The sequence below is a fragment of the Ceraceosorus guamensis genome (assembly GCF_003144195.1).
Source record: "Ceraceosorus guamensis strain MCA 4658 unplaced genomic scaffold IE81scaffold_10, whole genome shotgun sequence".
In the NCBI taxonomy this organism is placed as follows: Eukaryota; Fungi; Basidiomycota; class Exobasidiomycetes; order Ceraceosorales; family Ceraceosoraceae; genus Ceraceosorus; species Ceraceosorus guamensis.
The window spans coordinates 281,892-300,285 of NW_020290005.1; the positions used below are offsets into that span (position 1 = coordinate 281,892).

At 56.2% G+C, this 18,394-nt stretch overlaps 4 protein-coding genes across 4 annotated transcripts; 2 read left to right on the top strand and 2 right to left on the bottom strand.

Annotated features, from left to right (window-relative positions):
* Positions 1-1,912: 1,912 nt before the first annotated feature.
* IE81DRAFT_321203 (hypothetical protein) lies at positions 1,913-6,897 on the bottom strand. Its single transcript, XM_025513267.1, has 9 exons — positions 4,872-6,897; positions 4,622-4,799; positions 4,188-4,554; positions 4,070-4,117; positions 3,306-4,004; positions 3,001-3,239; positions 2,582-2,909; positions 2,341-2,517; positions 1,913-2,267 (listed from the first exon to the last, which is right to left on the bottom strand). The coding sequence occupies exons 1-9, from the start codon at positions 6,565-6,567 to the stop codon at positions 2,118-2,120; spliced, it is 3,882 nt and encodes a 1,293-aa protein (XP_025371738.1). The 5' UTR covers positions 6,568-6,897; the 3' UTR covers positions 1,913-2,117.
* Positions 6,898-7,458: 561 nt separating this feature from the next.
* IE81DRAFT_310505 (S-adenosyl-L-methionine-dependent methyltransferase) lies at positions 7,459-10,550 on the top strand. Its single transcript, XM_025512417.1, has 4 exons — positions 7,459-8,527; positions 8,614-9,506; positions 9,575-9,956; positions 10,036-10,550. Exons 1-4 carry the CDS (start codon positions 7,957-7,959, stop codon positions 10,179-10,181), a joined length of 1,992 nt encoding a protein of 663 aa, XP_025371739.1. The 5' UTR covers positions 7,459-7,956; the 3' UTR covers positions 10,182-10,550.
* Positions 10,076-12,695, bottom strand: IE81DRAFT_321205 (hypothetical protein). Its single transcript, XM_025513268.1, has 5 exons — positions 11,945-12,695; positions 11,767-11,838; positions 10,612-11,696; positions 10,508-10,546; positions 10,076-10,440 (listed from the first exon to the last, which is right to left on the bottom strand). The coding sequence occupies exons 1-5, from the start codon at positions 12,507-12,509 to the stop codon at positions 10,294-10,296; spliced, it is 1,908 nt and encodes a 635-aa protein (XP_025371740.1). The 5' UTR covers positions 12,510-12,695; the 3' UTR covers positions 10,076-10,293.
* Positions 12,696-12,839: 144 nt separating this feature from the next.
* IE81DRAFT_11364 (hypothetical protein) lies at positions 12,840-14,057 on the top strand. The gene is made up of 4 exons (XM_025510113.1): positions 12,840-13,172; positions 13,242-13,596; positions 13,683-13,771; positions 13,836-14,057. The coding sequence occupies exons 1-4, from the start codon at positions 13,005-13,007 to the stop codon at positions 13,908-13,910; spliced, it is 687 nt and encodes a 228-aa protein (XP_025371741.1). The 5' UTR covers positions 12,840-13,004; the 3' UTR covers positions 13,911-14,057.
* Positions 14,058-18,394: the final 4,337 nt, after the last annotated feature.

The window sequence follows — 18,394 nt, forward strand, 5'->3', positions numbered from 1 at the left end:
GCGGGAAGGAAATGCGTGGCTGGCTCGACGTATGGCGGAGATTCACGATTGCATTTGCCAGCAGCAGCACTCACGACTCACGAAGAGAGTGCACGCTCATGATGGAGCTTACGCGCTGATGCGGTCTTCCAAGCCCCTGCTGCAAGCCGTTACCCGTACTGTGTATATCGAGCGTCATCGAGTGCGCGAGCTGAGCTTGGAATTCCACGCGATCTCCGACGCGCTCGGCTGGTCGACGCTTGGACCGCGTCCTGCTGGAAACCTTGGCTTCGAAGCATGCAGGGCTTCAATCTCCGCTGGGAGTCTGCCCGCGCATCCGGCTGCAGCTTTGGGATCGGGGAGTAGCGAGCGACAGGCGGCTGCGCCGCGACTTGAAGATTCATTCCGAAGGGGTCCGTCCACCTACAGTCTGAGTACATGCTGACCCAAACCTGGCTTCGTCCTCATACCGGCAGCCGCCTGAATAAGCACGGTCGCGAGGCTGGCAATCGAGAAGCGAGGATCGGCCCAAGGCAAGCAGCCACTCTTGCTACGTCGCGGCGGCAGAAGTAGTCACGAGTAGTATATACGGCTGGCTTCATGAGGTCGCTGCTGTGCTTCTGCTAGTCCGGTACAGTAGAAGAGCGCACCTGAGGTCGTTCAGGGTGACAAGGATTCCAAAGTGAGAGTTACAACAGTGCGCGCTGCGTAACACTGTCTTGAACCATAACGTAACCCACGCACGACTCTGACTGTTGGATTGCACCGCTTATGAGGGTCGCGCAAACAGCAGCTTTGCCAAGATGAGAGCCGAACAGAGTTTACAGTACCAGTCACCAGTGGGCCGTCGACGCATTCTGCTCGAACCGGTGCCGGTACTGTGACCACAGTGTGGCTGGCGCAGCCAAAGAGATGAGACGCTGACAAAATTGCGAAGGGCACCGCGCGCTAGCTAGCGCACGTCGTCAGATGAGGTTCGGCGTGCGGTAGCGTGTGTTTAGCGAAATCACGAATCTCGACGGGTAAGCGCCGAAATAGAGGACTTGTGCTGCAGAACAGAATACGCGTTCGATTAAGCATCCGAGCTGGCTGTTGACTGGGCTTCCTCCCACTGCCGACCAGCATCCCATACTCAAGTCACCCTCGCCGCTATTCACAATTCCTCGTCATCCGAGGCGGCCATGATGCCGCAGCCGCAATCCCGCTATCCCACCAGAAGCAGATAAGGGTTACAGTGGAAGACCCTCAGCGAGACCGCATGCCCCGACAAACCCAAGGCTCCTCAAAGCGACCACACGGCTCATCAGCGAGCAATAAAGGTGCGGGACGCAAGGATCATTCCTTGCTCCGATCTGCCCACAGCAAGCGCAAGGCTTGATGCCCGGCATTTGGTTTCTGCATCCGACGCGAGCGTGAGCGATATAGCCACGAGTATGCGTTCTTGCGGCAGCAGCACTTACCAATCATCTTGACGAGTCACAGCTGATGTATATATAGGCAGTCACGCAGTCGCGACGATGTGCTGCACCCGCCGCGCATCGGTCGCGCTTGCTTGCACGCCGGCCGGGACCGCTCTAAGAGGCCGGATCCATCAGCGCATTAGCGCGCACATGCATGCCGGCTAGCTTGCGCGCGTGCGTGTGCCTGAACGCTCGCCCTCGCACCTATCATGCGCCTTTCCATATATCTGCTCGCCGCTCATCTTGCGTGGCACCCGTTACGCGTCGTGAGCTGTGCGCGCCCGCGCTGGTGAGCCGTAGCATTGCTGCTGTGACGTGGAGTCTTGCTCAGCAAGCACCCGCGTTGCACCTTGCGGGGCCAATGACCAACCAACCCGACCAATGGCCGACGCGAGCAAGGGGCTTGACCAGCCATCATTTGACCGTTCCGCGCGCAAACATGCGCGCGCCGACAGTTGCAATTCAAGGTTTCGAAACGGAGCAAATTGTATTCGGAAATTGGGTTAGACGAAGATCTGATGCGCTTCTTGGCCAAAGTATTTGCATGCAATCGTTGCTAGGTTCTAGTATGCCTGTAGCTCGTGCGTCGTAAAAAGAAGGTGTGGGAATGCTCTTCTGCCTGGCAAGCGCGAGAGAGCGGCATCACGGGAATGGGGAGTTGAAGTGCGTGGCTCGAGGTTATTGTGGTGCTCGACCGATGCCCATTCCCACTCGGACGAGGGTCTCCAGAGACTGCTTGGAATTATCTAGCAGGTCTTTGTCGAATTCGACAGCACCCTTGGGGAACACCAGTAGGATGGTCGATCCTCCAAAAGCGAAGTATCCGATCTAGACCCGGAATGGAGCGATCATCGTCAGCAATGCGCAGGGCGTCAAAGAAGGACCGCAAAGGCTTGCTTACCTCGTCGCCGCGCTTGATTTTGTCACCAGTCTTGACAGTCTGAATGCTGGAGCCGACCAGCATGGCGCCGATGCACACGTACAGCACACGACCAAACTCCTCCGTGTGAAGCTCGACGATGGTCCGCACATTAGCGCAGTATACCTCTACCGTGGACCGAATAGCTTGAGGATTGACCTGGAAGCGACAGACTCGTCAGAGGCGCTTAGCTCCACATGAGGAGCTTGCTCTGCCGACTCACCGTATAGTACTCTCCAGGAATCGGCGTGATTTCGCCGACTGTAGCATCTACAGGAGAGTGATACCTGTGATAGTCTTGAGGCGCAAGCCGAAAGATGGCAAGCGGTCCATTGTCGTACGCGCTGGCGTCTTTGTACTGGTCGCCTAGCAAGTTCGGAATCGTAAATTGTTTGCCTTTGATCCAGAACTTCTTCGAGTCTTCCACAGATTGAAAGGCCTGCATGCGGCAATCTGCACCAGAAACTAGCCTCTTATGATTCTCGAGCTCATCGACCGGCCTGGCATCCGGCTTGAGCTTGCGGTAGAAGAACTGATTGAAAGTCTTGAAACTGGCACATACAAGGTGAGGGCATTCGCAACGAGTGGTGTGAGCTCGATCCTGCTCGAAGAACGCTGACAAGACCTTGCGCAATCGCTCACTTCTCTAATGGCTCAAGAACTTCGTCCATCTTCAAGTTGTGAAACGCGATGAAGCTAGGGATCTCACGGGCAGACGCTGGATCGTCGAATTTTGCGCCCTGCTTGACGCTCATGTTGTGCAGCATGCGACGCACTCGAGCACCTTCCATGCGAGACTTTCCACCTCGATACAGCAGTCTAATACCGAGCCGAACGTACACTGCCATCTTTTCTTCCAATAATTCACCTGTGACGCGATCCTATATGAAAAACCGATCAAAAGGCTCAGTACAGTTTCCCGTAGCGACCTTGCCAGATAAACTCACCTGCACGATAATGTTAGCAGAGTCTGCGCCCAGCTTGTAGTCACCTTGACTGATGCGAGTCAGGACTTTAGTGTACCACTTGCGCTGTGCTTGTGATGCAGTGACGAAATTTGACACCATCAGAGAATCGACACGTCTCCAGTCCTGCGAAGCGCAGACAGCTAGATGTGTGATGATGTCGACCTCTGCTTTCCTGCCTAAGCGTGGCATGTGACAAAGTGGACATGACTTGCAATAGATGACGCGCTCCTTGACTTGGCTGTTCACTCTCGGAGCACCTCCTGCATGCTGCGAAAACGATGATCCTGACGAGGCACCTCGATGCGCGCTGGCCAGCGGGCTGCTTGAGGTCGAATTCGCTGAGCTTGAGGTGGCGGACGAGGACAAGGATAGCTGACTCATATCGCGCGCAATGACTCCCGGCACTGAGGCACCTGGTGGAGTTAGCCGCTTTGAGCTGGGCTCATTTTCAGAAGCGGATGGCTCGACCGCTGCAAGGCTTGATAGACCAGCGTTCTTGGCAAGTTGTGTCTCCGAAGCAATCGGGGCATTCGGGCCAGAGTAGTCCAGCGCGTTAGCCGTCACCTCGACTGCTGGGGTGACCGTCCCGCTCGCCGGGCCACTGACGTCTCCATCCGACCTCGCCGTTCTCTTCTCGTCCCACGTCTTGTTCACTTCGGCTTCCAAGGACAGAATGGCCTGGGCGGTTGATCAAGGTGTTGTCAGCATGTGTCAATGATGCGCTTGCATAACTACATACACACCTCGTCGAACGTCAAGTCGTCTTCATCGGGACGTTTGTTGTGTTGTTGCTGTACGATATGGTCCAAATCATTCATCAGCTCGAGCGCTTATCAGTACCTGATGTGTGCGAATGCTTACCCAAAACTCCTGAATCGTGAGCGACCCGAGGGTTGAGCCAAGGCTGTCCAGCATGCTAGTCAGTTCAAGGGTACTGATCGTCTTCGAGTCGTTGCTGTCATAATTGAGGAGCATCTGCCTCCAGAAGCGTTGCCTCAGGGCGTCGTAGGGTGTAAATTTAGCTTCCACCACTAGGAGGGATTGCGACTTTGTGTCTGCTTTGTCCTTTGCAGACTTCGACAAAGGCAGCTCGAACCGTCTCATGGGCCGTTCAAGTGCATTGACGTCGGCATTGTACAGCTTGGTCTGCACATCTGGCTTTGGGGCCTCTTCAATAAGATCCGCTACGCTGATCTCGGTCGATCCCACGTGATCGTGTGCCGATAGTCTGAGGAAAGTCGAGTACAGAGACACGTCAGTGACGGAGGTTTGAGCTTCTCACTCGCTTCACTTACTTGTCCCAGTCGAAGATGGACAGCTTCGTCTTCCACTGCGCCTCGTGTCGACGAACATGGAAGAGCAGCTTCTCGTCCCACACGGGACTGAGCGTGTGCCGCTGCACGCGCGTTCGGAAAATCTTGTCGGAGAAGGACACAATGCACATTGGGTCCATATCGAAGCCGGTGTGCAAGCCTGCCGAGGCCCGGTGCGCACGTAAGCATATGCTCGTCTGACCAAAAGCAGGAGACCTGGAAGCTCGCTCACTATTCTTCCATCTGGGCAAGTCGCAGGCGCTCTTGATTTCCATCTGCACGATACCGATGATGTCGCTCGAAGCCTTGAAAGCATACTCATCGTCCAAGCTTCCCTTTTTCGCCTGTTTCTTCCTCTTCCCTTCCTTGGTCTTTTGTGTAGGATCCGTAGCCTTCCTTTGTTTACGGCGTCGTCGCCTCTTCGATCCGTCTATAATTCCATCACCGTCAGTGACCAGCGCAGCCTCCGTGGAGGACGTCGTGGAGGAGGAGGTTTTAATGACGCTCCTTGACGAGAAACCTCTTCCCAGCTTTCGTCGAAGCTTGCCGCCTTTCTGTTCGGGTGCAGAGATCGATGGCACCTTCCCAGCTGTTGGAGCACCAGCGCTGACTCCGGCTACGTCTACCGGACTGACCGAAGCAGCTTCAGCAGCCGAGGCCTGCGGTACAGCGGCAGTACCCAAAGGAGCAGTAGCACCTGCACCACCAACCACAGATTTGAAGTGTTCGTCAAATATGCTGGAGTCCGATTCTGCTTCCGTGGCCGTTCCGGCTGCATCTGTGTCAGAAGCATCTTCATCGTCATTGTCATCTTCGTCATCATCAGTCACCAGCTCCTCGAGCTCATCGCTATCATCGCCCGAGCTCAGTCCATTGTCCAAGAAGGCCTCATCCGGGCCTGTTGTACCGACACTTTGGTCTGCTGGCACAGCCCTGGTCGGGTGACTGTCCTGGGTGTGAGCGGCCAGTACAAGCCGCTCGAAGATCTGCGGCAGGTGTGCAGCCGTGGATGACCTCGTGACGAGACCGACGCGAACCTGAATGGACCCTGGCTGACCCGTGAGTCTGCGGCGAGACGAGACCAGAGGAAGCCAGATGGGTTCTTGCGTGTCGAACGAGCAAGCATCTCGGCACCAATCGTGCGTTGGGAGAGACACTTCACCAATATAGTCGTTTGCTGTCCACCTGTCCTTGTCCCACACCACAAACTCGAGAGCGGCGGGACAAAAAATGCTCTGGCCTCCGGGTGCATCGCCGTGCGCGGACGCAGCGTTTCTGTGCCGTATAGGCCGAGGTGTGCGACGTCGCACAGCTCGGGCACCAGCCACCGCTCCACGAGCTCCAATGCGCACAGGCGCTGATAAGATCTTTGTTGCAGCTCCTGAGATGCGCCTCCTGTTCTCCGGCCTGACTTGAAGACCGTGACCGGCAGGCTGGGATCCAACAACGGCAGCATCCTCGTCCACTTCACCTGGAGCGGCTACTGCGCTGAAAGGAGCAGTTGCGACACCAGCAGCAGACTGTAGACCCGAGGCGACAGAGGGCGCTTCATCCTCATTACCGGTCCCAAGGCCGTCCGAATTGAGCCACTCGTTGGGAATCTCAAAGTCGAATGTAGCATCTGCGTCTTTCCACTCCGGATCCAGCGACTTGGGGACAACGGGCGTCTGGCGCCTGTATGCCTTGCCAGCTCCGGGCAGGGAGACGATGACGAAAGGATCCGACGCTCCGCTTCGATCTTTGGCTGCCAACTCCTTGGCTCGAAGGATCTGAACCCGCAAGATTGCGGCATACGGACCTGCATTGGCGGCGGATCCACTACCTGTAGCAGGTGTGGTGGTACCGCTGACGTGACCAGAAGCATTGGCAGAAGCAGCAGCGGAGTAATCGTCACCTGAGCCTCCCCGACGAGCTTTGAAGAGTGGCATAGTCTTTTCAATACGAGCCAATGTGGTGGAGAGGTTGATGTCGCGCGAGGATGTGCGGATGTGGGGCTAAGCAGGAGCAGCAAGGTACACGCTTGCTCGCAGTGGGTGACTGCTGCGTCCAGATGTCGCGGCTTCGAGGGAAGAATCTAGCTCGAGTGAGTGGTGGGTGAGAAGAAGGTCAACAGGATCAAATGAGCTGGTGAGTGCGGATGAGTTTCGTCGGAAGCGTACTGCTTGCCTTTTGCGGGGCTGCGAAATTGCATAGACGAGCGGGGTTCATGGCAGCATTCACACTCAAGATTGTGCTTCACAACTGCAGTCAGAAAGAATGATTGGCATGCGGCGGCGTGCACCTTTCCGCGTGAGAGAGAGAGAGAGAGACAGCATCAGCTCTCGCCCATCGCAGCGCACAGCCATGCGTGCATGTGCGTGCAGCACGGTAGGTACAGTGGTGCATGCTGTGCATGCTGTGCATACACGCGTGCAAGGCAACCTTGAGCCCTGGCGCACGGCCTTGATGCGCTCGGCGCTCGCTTGGAGTTAGAGGTCGTGATCGGGAGGATACCGTGCTCATGACCCTACAAAGACAGTCGTGAGTCGTGAGTGGTGCAGAGGTATAATGCTCGAGCATGACGTGGTCACCACGTGCGTGCTCGACAGCCGTCTGTGTCACGGATAGTGTGGCAGCGGATCGGATGGATTGCGGAGCGAGCTGGATGGGGCATAGGGTGCAGCTACATATTCACGAGTCAGTGTAGCTCTGCACGCAACGAACGGCCACGCACGCACGCAACGCACGGCAGGCAAAACCCGCTGCACGCGTTCCTCGCGGTCCCGCTGACAGCTTTAAATTGTGTCCACTCACATACTCTTCACACTCTTCTGACTGACACTCGATCATGATCGCGATTTCTGATGCTGCTGCTTCGGGTTGGCCTTCGCCGCACGCTGAAAGCTCAACAGCCTGCATGTGATGGCAAGGCGAGACAGGACGCGATATCTGTATCGGCACCGGTGCAGCCAGCACCTGCGGTACAGAGTAGTATCATCCAGCGGGACCACGGCTTGCAGCAGGGCGTGCAGCAGCAGCATGCGGAGCGCTCACGCACGGCTTCCACGCCTACCGAGGTCTTCTTCCCGTGCGAGAAAATTTCATGGCTTCTCTCAATCTTGACTTTTCGGAGTCGGGCCACCAAGCTGCGATCATCACAATAAGCACAGCGCCATGCCGCTGTGACCGGTTTTCAAAACCGGTCACCCTTAAGAAAGCGCATGCTCCTTCTGTCTCTGTGTGCCAGTGCTACGACAGAGGCAAGCTAGCCTTTCCCATCAGCCACAAAGACGCGCAAGACGAGACCCGAAAGCTCATCGCCGCTCGCAACTTCAGCCATGGTCGGGCCTTCCTCACAGCAGCAGCCTTCCAAGCCGCGAGGACCAGGAGCTCCTCGATATGAAGCTCAAGAGAGGTCATCAGAAGATGGCAGCGCTTCCTACCACTCCGACTCCTCTTTTGATCCGGAAGATGATCACGACTTGGGAGATTGGGTATCGGATGAAGAGGAGCAGCAAGCAAGCGGGGCAGTCCTAAAGATGCAAGGCAACGAGTCGCTGGGGTACGCATCTACTTCGCAAAGCTACTCTAGCCGCAAGGTCAGGTACCTCGCTCTGTTCCCGAATGCACACGGGCAACTCGACTGCTTCAAGACGGCTCAAGAAGCGCTGGACGACGCCAGCGGTAGGGGGTGTGATGTGGTGGAGGTCGTGGCCAGGCTTCAGCTGGACCCGCTGCAAACCATCAGGCTGCTCAATCGTCTGAGACGGACAGTATTGGAGCCAAAAGTCGGCCAGGTCGAGGCGTTATCTCCTCGGTCAGTCGCTGAACTGACTGGTAAGGAAGCCTGGCTTGACGACGACGCCGAGCTCATGCCAGTCAAAGGAGCGGAGTCCGATGGCTTGCTGCGTGAGTCGCATTCTGGTCACTTTGCGATTCTTCGTGCAGTTTTGTGCTGACTTTGATAGCTCACATGGCCCTTTGTTTGTCGACAGAAACTGATTTCGATGAATTGATAGCGCAGAGAGATGGGCCGCAAGACGCTGCCCATCCCACCCGTGCTCTGCGCGCTCGCATACAAGAGCTGGAAACTCTTTTGCAGTCATCACAGCTCTCCTTCGAGGATTTGCGACAACGTTACATGTCTGCACTTTCGCTCGACACCCCTGCTGGTCATCTTTCAGACAAAGGCAAGAATAGATCTGATCAAGCGACCCGCACCTCCGATGCGTCAAGAGAGGTTCCGAAGCGCGACGACGATTCTCACTATTTCACCAGCTACGCTGGACATGACATCCACCAAACGATGATTTCGGACGTAGTCAGGACTCTGAGCTACGCCAAATTCTTGCTGCATCCTCGCAACGCTTCGTTGATACGGGGCAAAACTGTCATGGATGTTGGCTGCGGCAGTGGAATTCTCAGCCTCTTGGCTGCACGAGCAGGGGCGAAAGAGGTCATCGCTATTGATGCAAGCGACGTCGCGGAGAGGGCAGAGGCCAACGTGAGGCAAAATGGCTTCGCTACCACCATTCGGGTCGTCAAGGGCAAAGTGGAGGAATTGAAAGATGAGCTGAAAGCATACGAAGGCTCAGTCGATCTTCTCGTGAGCGAGTGGATGGGCTATTTTCTGCTCTACGAATCAATGCTGCCCTCGGTACTCTATGCGCGAGACACGTACCTTCGATCTGGCGGCGTTCTAGCACCATCGCACTCGAGAATGACACTTGCCGCGCTTTCCGACAAGAAGCTTGTTACATCTCGCCTGGACTTTTGGAACGATGTGCACGGGTTTGAGATGCATAGCATGAGGCATGGCTTGGAGGATGAGGCGTGGACGGAGCATGTCTCCAGCGAAAGCATCGTCAGCAGTGTGGCTACTATACAGGTGAGTATTGATTGACACTTTGAGGTGGGGCGCTTGCGTTAACGCATCTCTCGAATCTGTTACACCAGGACTTGCCTTTGGAACACATACCCTCCAAACAACCCAACTTTGTCGCGCCTTTCTCACTGATCATGAGCTCATCGACAGCCGTGCATGGTTTCATCTCATGGTTCGACACTTGGTTTTCGCCGAATCACCTGCCTCTTCCACCCAAGGGCCGTCAAGAAATGCCCGGTGGCGAGGAATTGGCAGGATTAACCCCCTGCGAGACGAGGACGCCCGAGCTTGCAGATGTCAGAGGTATGAACCTGCGAGGTGGTGCGATCGTTGATGCTGCCTCTGATGAAGATGGCGGCGAAGTGGTCAGCTTCACAACTGGTCCCGCGGGCAAGGAGACGCACTGGAAGCAGACTCTCTTCATTCTCAAGGAGCCTATCCAGGCTTCAAAAGGTGCGTCAATCTTCATGCTCGCACTATGCCAGCAGGCGTAAGAGTGTCCGCTGACCCCTTATGTCTTGCGCAACGATAGGAGACGTCATCGAGGGAACCATCCACGTGTCAACATCCGCGGGAAACTCTAGAGAGCTCGATGTGGAGCTTCACTACATCACATCGCCTCCTACGGGTGCCAAAGCCGTGCGCACCGAGACGGTGCAGCTGTTTGCTGTGCGATGACATTGCGAGAGATATGAATGCATCATCTTTCTAATGGAGCTTGCTGCCAATATGACGACATGCGTGTCTGGCACTTTGTAGCGCCCTCAGAAGAGACGTTGGAGGCGCTGTTCTACCGACTTGCATGGCCCGGAGGAGGACACGGAGCGTTTGGGGGCACCTTGGAGTTTTTGCGTCCAGGCCAGTTGGCTGGAGCGCAGAACAAGCAGTACCATTTTGATCTGGGTGCAGAATCGAGACCCACGCAGCTGTAGTGGAACTGAATGGAAGAGAAGTGCTCAGCGCAGGTTCCGCGTTCCGCAATCTGCTCGATGCGGTAATCTCACCCATTCGCGAGGACAGTCGTCATTGTCGCAAGCGACCATCTGTGCACATCAGAGAAGCTTGAGATTGCTGCCGCGGTTTGGCTCGAGAGACTTGCGCTACTCACATCGCCGTAGCTGACCTGATCGCAGTAGCAATATCTGGGCTCGTTGGGGTCAATCGCCATGTCGGGAATGAGATTGCTGCCTGCTCGTGCTGTCAATGCGCTCGACAGGCCTTTCAAGTCAGACGAGCTCGGGCTGCCTAGCGACTGTAGGGTCTCGGTAGGACTTTGCTGACCCGATCTCTGGCTTGCAAATGTCGACCAAGTGCCTCGCATGCCGCCCCTCCAACCTCTACCTGCACCTCTGCCACCTCTGCCTACCCCTCGTGTCTTGGCAGGAGCCAGAGAAGAATTCAGTGACATCGCAGCTGCCGGCGATAGTGAGTCTGTCCTTCCCCTCCTGCCTCCACGGGCGAATGAACCCCTGCCGCTGCTTACGCCACCGCGAGCAGGCCGACCACGAGCGCTGCTAAAGTCGAAGACTTGAGCGACTGGCGTGTCAGCAGCCGTGCTGTTGTCGTCCTCTGCGAGAGCGTCACGTCGCTTGGCTTCTTGCTCTTCAAATTCGTCCATTCCGAGCGCTTCGCGCAGACCTCGACTTGCTTCCGTACCTGCTCTGAGGCCCAGCAACAGGCTATTTTCGCTCTTTTGGAGATCGGCGTCGAGGCGACGGATGTGCCTGTCGACCCAATCGTACGCAGTGACCGCGAGGCCCACCTTTTCTTCTGCAGCGCGTATGCCTTCTGATACGGAATGAGAGATGGCTCGCAGCAAGGCCATTCGAGCAGCCTTGGAAGGCACACGGCTGACGGGAATGTTGAAAATCGGCGACGTGATCGTTTTCCTCTCCGCAGTTGCAGACATGGCCCCGGTGACGGTCACATCGCCGTCGTCGTCAGACTCAACATCGCCGCGAGCCTTAGCCGGGCTTGTAGATGGCGCAGCGACGAGCACACTACCATCGCTGCTTGTGGCTAGCGGAGGCTCATCTGACGTCAGTCGATCCGGGCCGGCCGTGTCTGGGTCCAAGGCTTTACTTTTGCCATTGTCGAGACCACCAGAGTCTTTAAGCCGCTGGCGCTGGGTCCGCAACGCGAGGCGTGCGTCTCGGTAAGACTGCGCGTTCGTCGCGGTGCTCTTGATACGACCTAGCACAGAGAAGAAGTAGGGCTTCAGCGCTTTGGCATCTCTTGCTGAGCCTCGCAGCCACGCTCTTACTCTGCAGCTTGCTTTCCAGCTCCCGCATCAACGCAAAGGATCGATGGAGCTCCAATGGCAGCTGTTCGACGACTGGCCAGCAAGACGTCGGGAAGCGAGTCTGATCCTGTGAGCGGCTGCCCTCAAAGCGAGGTGGATATGGCCTGCGCGAAAGCTCGGTGCTTCTTTCGAGACTCACTTTCGAAGTACTCCTCGCTCCATCGCTGCCACATCTCTTCTGCGTCTTTTTGCTCTTGTGCTTGTCGAGCCTCATCCTCCGCACTCAACATCGGGTCGGACCCACTAGAAACATCTTGATTTGAACCATTCAAGAGAGAAGTGCCTCCAGCGGACGCAACTCTCTGTCGCTCCTTGACTCTTGCGCTCTTTTCTCGCGTGCTGGCAGCGAAGACCTGCGTTCCGGCCGGAGATCCCGCGCGCAGCTTCAATGGAGACGAAGCAGCCAGTCCCAACGTGGATGGACCTGTTTCAGCAACCAGGTCTGGCCTGTTCGGCAGTGCGTTGGTACCGAGATGTGCTCCCAGATGTTGAGCACCTCGTCGACTACGGGTGCCGTACGTGTTTCCACGAGACGAGGCGGGCGAGAGCGCAGGGGATGCAGATGTCGAAGCCGAGGTTCTGCGCGAGCTCTGATTCGTACTTGAAGGTTCTGCTAATGATGACTCGATGTCTGGAGAGCCGAGACCAGAACCAGCTGCTCCACGTCGTCGCTTGCTGGCGCGTGGTGCTTCCAGGGCTGCCATAGCGCAGCTTTCTAGGCCGCAGGCGGCCAAGCGCGGGTCAAGAGGTCTAAGGTACTCCTTGCAGACTTGCACTGCGTGGGGTACCACATACACATTTGCTCGCTGCGGGGAACATGCGATCGGAAGTCTTTGTTGGTGACCAGAATGTGCGTTGTGAATGTTATGGTGATCACCTGTAGCTGTAAAGTCACAATTTGGACACTGCATGGATAGGATTCGCGTCGCGTGACGCGCGGCGAGTTACAGCCAATTTGATCTGCTGCGCTCGCTCGCTCGATCGCGCCGAAACAGAGCCTCGCGAGTTCCTGACGTGCATCTTGAGAGAGTGACCACCATCAGATCCCTCTCAGACGGGATACCATACATCAGTGTATGCGCGAGTCATGCACCGAGGTATACTAACATTGAATCGCATGATCATTCTGTTCGTCTCACTTCTCATCCTTCCTGACCCAACAGCTCTCCCACCTCAGCAGCCGCACTTTGACTTTGGTTATGCCTCGAACGTCTCCGCCTGTGGGCGGAGCGGCCCATCTAAAGACTCTCGCCTCTCAGCTCCGGCAGACCTGCCGTGAGGTCGAGGAATGGCTGAGTCGCTCGCAGGACCTCGATTCAAGCACTGCGAAAAGTGCTCGCAGCATCTGCAACGCCCTCGCTGATGTGGTGAGTCAGGTGGCCTCGCAGCTGGTCCCTCAACATGATCCAATTGACCGTGTTGCCCAACATGCCCAGCTGTCGACGAATGACAGGTCCATCTTCGAAAGAATACATCGCCTTTTTGCACTGCAGCATCAAGGAAGTAAGATAGAAGATGTTGTAGCAGCACTCAGTTACGCAAATCTATCCGCAATTACTTCTCTGGTAATCGCTTTTCAACGGCTGGCTTGGGAGGTCGTCCTTCCCACCTTGCTCCTAGAAAGCGCTCAGCTAGCGCTTGGCAATGATGGCAAGCAATGCAGAGAGCTGGTTGAGGGTTGGGAGGAGACAGCAACCTGGTTTGCGTACGGCATAAATCTCGCTTACATCAACTTGGTCGAGAGCGCACGAGAGAGCGATGAAGAAGCGACGCTGGATATGGCAGCTAAAGGTACGTGGCGGTGTTGACCATGGCAGAGCACGATAGAGGCAATGCCCATGATCGACCTTTTATGGATGTATGCGCTTCTGCTTCAGAGCGAGACAGGCTCTTTGATCTTCTGCCGGTCTACTCTGCAACTTTGGCAAACTACGGCGGCCGGCTGGGCCACGAAGCGGTTTACATGGTAGGTTGCTGGGAGACAAAGCGACTTGCGTACAGCCGCTTGAGCGCTCACATTATCCCGACAGTGCATACTCTCGATTGATTGGGCCGTTGAAGATAACAAACGTCTAGCTGAAGACAGGCTGTCACTGCGAGTATGACACTGCGCCCCAAATTCCGTGGCTTCAAACAGACTTTTGCCAACCCATCGCGCTACTTGGCGTTCCCGCAGATCTGAGCTTGGACTGGCACTGTGCCGACTAGATGGTACGATGATCCATTTAGCTATGCGCGAACACATCGCTGACGGCCAATTTCGCCACCAGCTTTCGATGCGCTGCCGCTTTTCAACACGGTGTTTAAGCTGCGCCCACGCTCCTCGAAGACCAGCAAGGTTTCGGACGAACAGAAACGAGACTTTGCAAGCAAGCTCTTCCGACCCCTGAAGGAGGCTATGAAGCACGACAAGCTATACGAAGACTTTTTAGACCTGGCTGTACAGCTCAAGTCTGTCAAATGGCGTGAGACCGCCTCCTTAATGCTGGCTCGTCTCGGCGAGTACGATTCTCGACGGTGCGAACATCCTCCACTTCATGTAGCCCAGGCAAAGTCGAGCGCACGAAGCTGAGGTACGGTCACTCTTCCCACCTTAGATCGCAGCGCGTGATTTTCAAAAAGCTGCAAATTGGCGCGCAAGGAAACCTGGTCCAGACTCGCTTGGTCCGTTCGGAAAAGGACGCAGCGCCTTACGACATGTGGCTGGAGAGCGAGAATATCCACATAGCTTTCGTGGATTCTGATGCCGACGAGGGATCAACGGACATTCAAGACTCTTCCATCAACCTTCCATATTGCCATGTGGCGAAAGTCTCGTCCTCCGAGGAAGGTATGTTTTGTCCAAAATCTTCCTTCGCTCCAAGAATTGAGCTGACTACTCAAACAGATGGAAGCGTACTCCTGATCGAGGCTGATGTAGATGTGCTTTTCGGCTCATCGCCCTCGTCTTTGGACCGTCATCTACAAATCTACTCTCTACCGGACGAGGTGGAACGCGCCGTTGCCATTATCAATGAACGCCGGCAGTCAGCGATATCGAGTGCCTACCAGGACTGCGAGAACGGAAACCGCAATCATAGCGCAGCAAGGTCTCACACGGACCAGCAGACGTCTGACTGTGCGCGCAGACCCCGCGGATTGTTGAAAGACATGCCCCCGACGCAACAAGAGTCTCTTGCTAGTGATCAGGGCCTTCTACCTGCTGCATTGCCACACAGAAAGACGTCCGTCTCTCCAACGATTGCAGCTTCGAATGCGTACGCGCACCAGACCTCGGCTCTTGTTCTCTCGATGCCGGACTCCAGAAAGCCGCAGCCCTTAGCACAAAGCAGCTTGCAGAAGGAATCCGAGCTCACAGCTAACGTGTCTACACCCGAAGATTCTTCGCAGCCGCCGCATGCCGTGACGCAGGAACTATCCTTGGATCAGAGAAGCCAATACCACACCTTGAAGGGCTCAGTGTCCTGGTCTGCGACCTCTAAAGCAGAGTCAAAAGAGCAGGACCGGCCGCGGCGTCAGCCTGGCGTTGTCGAGCGTCTAAGAAAAGCGGAAGCATTAGCGCCCAAGCGAGTGCCCCGAGCTTCGGAACACGTCTCTGCTCAAAAGCGTTCGGCAAGGACGTCCAAGGTCGACAGCGAGTCTCGTTACTCTCTTCGCAGAGCTGATGAGCAGTCAAAGAGTGAGTATCCTCGTACGCGCCGCGGATGCTTTGTGCTGCGTATTCTGACTCTTTATGTGGTGATCCCTCAGACGGGGCGCGTTCTCAACGAGAAGTCTTTCATAGCGTTGCTGATGCCGATCAACGAGTGAGCGCAGAAGATCACAGCGCAACTTCGGAGTTGACCGATGCGAGTGAAATCGCGCATAGGTTCCAAGAGTCAAAGCCTGGAAAGGCATCCCAGAAAGCAGCTTCCGTGCGCGAAGAAAGGCCGTCGTCTTTAGTCAAGGAGAAGCACGCCTCAAGGAAAGAGCTTCCGGGCAGCCTAACGTCCTCTACACCAAGAGGCAGACCCAAGCCTCGCGCAAAAGTCAATGACTTTGCAGCGCCGACTCGCCATGCTGACTCTGCCGATGGTATCACACCCTTGCGCAAATGCGGACTTGAAGAGGCTGAGCAATTTCAAGCTGGATCTCGAACCCATGCTGGACGGCATCAAGAGACTTCTACCTTACGCGTAGGCCGACCACTTTCTCCAGTCCAACCTGCGGGACCGACAAAAGGTCAGGAGCCTGATTCAAAGCGCGGGGCCGGGTCCAAAGCAGCGTCCGAGCGCAGGATCCCGCTCAACGCGAACCCCGCTTCCAGCAACTCTACCGAGACGCGAACCGAAAATGTCGTCGCTGACCGTGCGGGGCAGGCTCGCAAGCCTGCGACTCACGGTCCAGCTCTGTCTTCGTCAGCCAGGCGCAAGCAAACGCATCCGCAACGTGATGATGGATTCCCGCTGCTCGAAGAGACCTCGAGATCCATGCACAGCGAGCGGAAGAAACGAGCACGTGGATCCAAGGTTGCACCAAGCGGCGCGAACGACGAGAATATCGAGGCGGACTGCGTAGAGAGCTTCTCTGGCGTGCCGGTAAAGCGAAGCCGAGTCGAGCGCATGGACGTCGGAGGCGCCAAGAAGACGGCAAAGACAGCCCGTTTTGATGATCACAAAACTTCGGAGAACGTCATCATACAGGAAGACATCTACGATGAACTTCCAGGAAGCAGTAGTCCTCGCAAAAAACCTCGCAAGGGCGCCGCTACATCTACTCAAAAATCAGCAAAGTCGACGATCGCAAAGAAAAGGGTGCGGACTGAGACAACACGACTCAGCCCTGAGAAGCCCAATCGGCCAGGGCACTCACAAGAGGTCTCGAAGCAGCGAAGCCGTCTCAATACTACCGCACCCCAGGCGATTCGCGAGGTCTCCGAGCCTCCAGTCCTGGACGATGCAGATCCAGCCGCTGCCACATCTGCCGAGACTTCCAAAGTCGTGAGAGGGGCTCAGTCTCCTGTTACGCTGCTCTCACCTCATAAGAGGGCCAGAGCCGCTCCATGGATGGTCTCTCAAACCCAGCGTTTTATTACGCATAGGGAGCATGATCGTGGCTATCCTCTGGAGACCCCGGAAGAACCAGCGGAATTGCCAACACGTGTCTTGACAAGTGGCGATCCGGTTGCAGGGGGCGAGGCTCCGGCAATCAAGGGACCTTTGGCGCTTCTGCCTGATGACGACGTGAACTTTCACGATGGTATTGTAGACATGCAAGCCTCTAGTGAATCGGCCTCTGCCCTCGACAGAGCCGAGCGCCAGATTGCCTCACCAAGTCAAGACGCAATGCGGCGACGAACCAGCCAGCGCTCACAAGAGCTTCAGCAGACCGACAGGATGCAGGCGAAGGTACCCGTCCTGATGGAAGATGCACGGGTTCTGCACACTCTGCACGTCCAAGCTATACCAGAAGAGAAGACCCCACTTCCAGCACGAGCCGGCGCGGACCACAGTCACGTCCCGCACGATGCAAAGGCCTGCAGCGCAGAAGTTCAAGTTCCCACCGCCCTAGCCAAAGAGGTGCAAGCTTCTCACCATGCATCAACGTGCGAACCCGATCAGCAGCCTACTGTCGACACGCCGGCGCCGCTTCCGATTGGCCAAAGAATGGTGCGGCCAGAGCTGGACGAACGTAGTGCTTCACGCAGTGAGCCAAACATTGGCAAGCAGAAAGGTCGCGATAGTGGGGTAGGTGGGATGTCAGGCACGTCGGAGCTAGTACCAATCAGTGATCTGTGTGAAAATGTTAGGACTTCAGCTGCCCACCGTGAGCTTGGCAATCTGTAGGTGTCATCAGTCATCTCGCGTGCTCTTGCTCACAGATGCCCTATTCTACTCTGCTGTAGCATTGCCATCGACCGACAACGAGCTGCCTTCCACCGAGTCGGGGCGCCGTAGACCGCTGGTCACCTCGAAGTCTCTCCTGCGCTTGCAGGAGGATGGTCCCTTGCGCCCGTCACACGAAGCGCGCAGCCAGGCAAGATCGCCAGTAGTCACACACAACATGGAAATCGTCCAACACAGCAGAGCTTTCACGAGCGCGAATCCGCTGCGCTCACGCGAGGAAGTCACCATAGTCAGGGACGTGCCAATGTCGCAGGATAATGACCTGTCACAGCGGAATTTGCGTAGCTCTACGGTCGAGCGCGGAGCGTGTCATGAGCGTGTATTCCACCAAAAGGGCTTGCCTACCTTCGTCCTCAAGGATCCGATAGACCTCGGCGTTGCAAGCACGAAAGACACGATTGCTTCACTTGCTAGCGACGTGTTGCTCAAGCCAAAGATCAACCAGCTGCAACCGGAAGAAACTCACTCAAAGGAGACCGATGCGGCTCAACAGACCCAGAACCACCAGGCGGACATCGTCGAGCGTATTCGTGCTGCGGCAGATGCCATCGTCCAAGTGTGTCCTGCTCGCTGGTGTTGAACCCGCGATGGCGTTGCTGACTCTGCTACTCCTCTCTGCAGGCGCTACTTGAGCAAGCAGATTCTGCCATACAGCACCGCATGACAGCACAAGAAGCTGAGCTTCTGCATCTGCGCCGCGAATT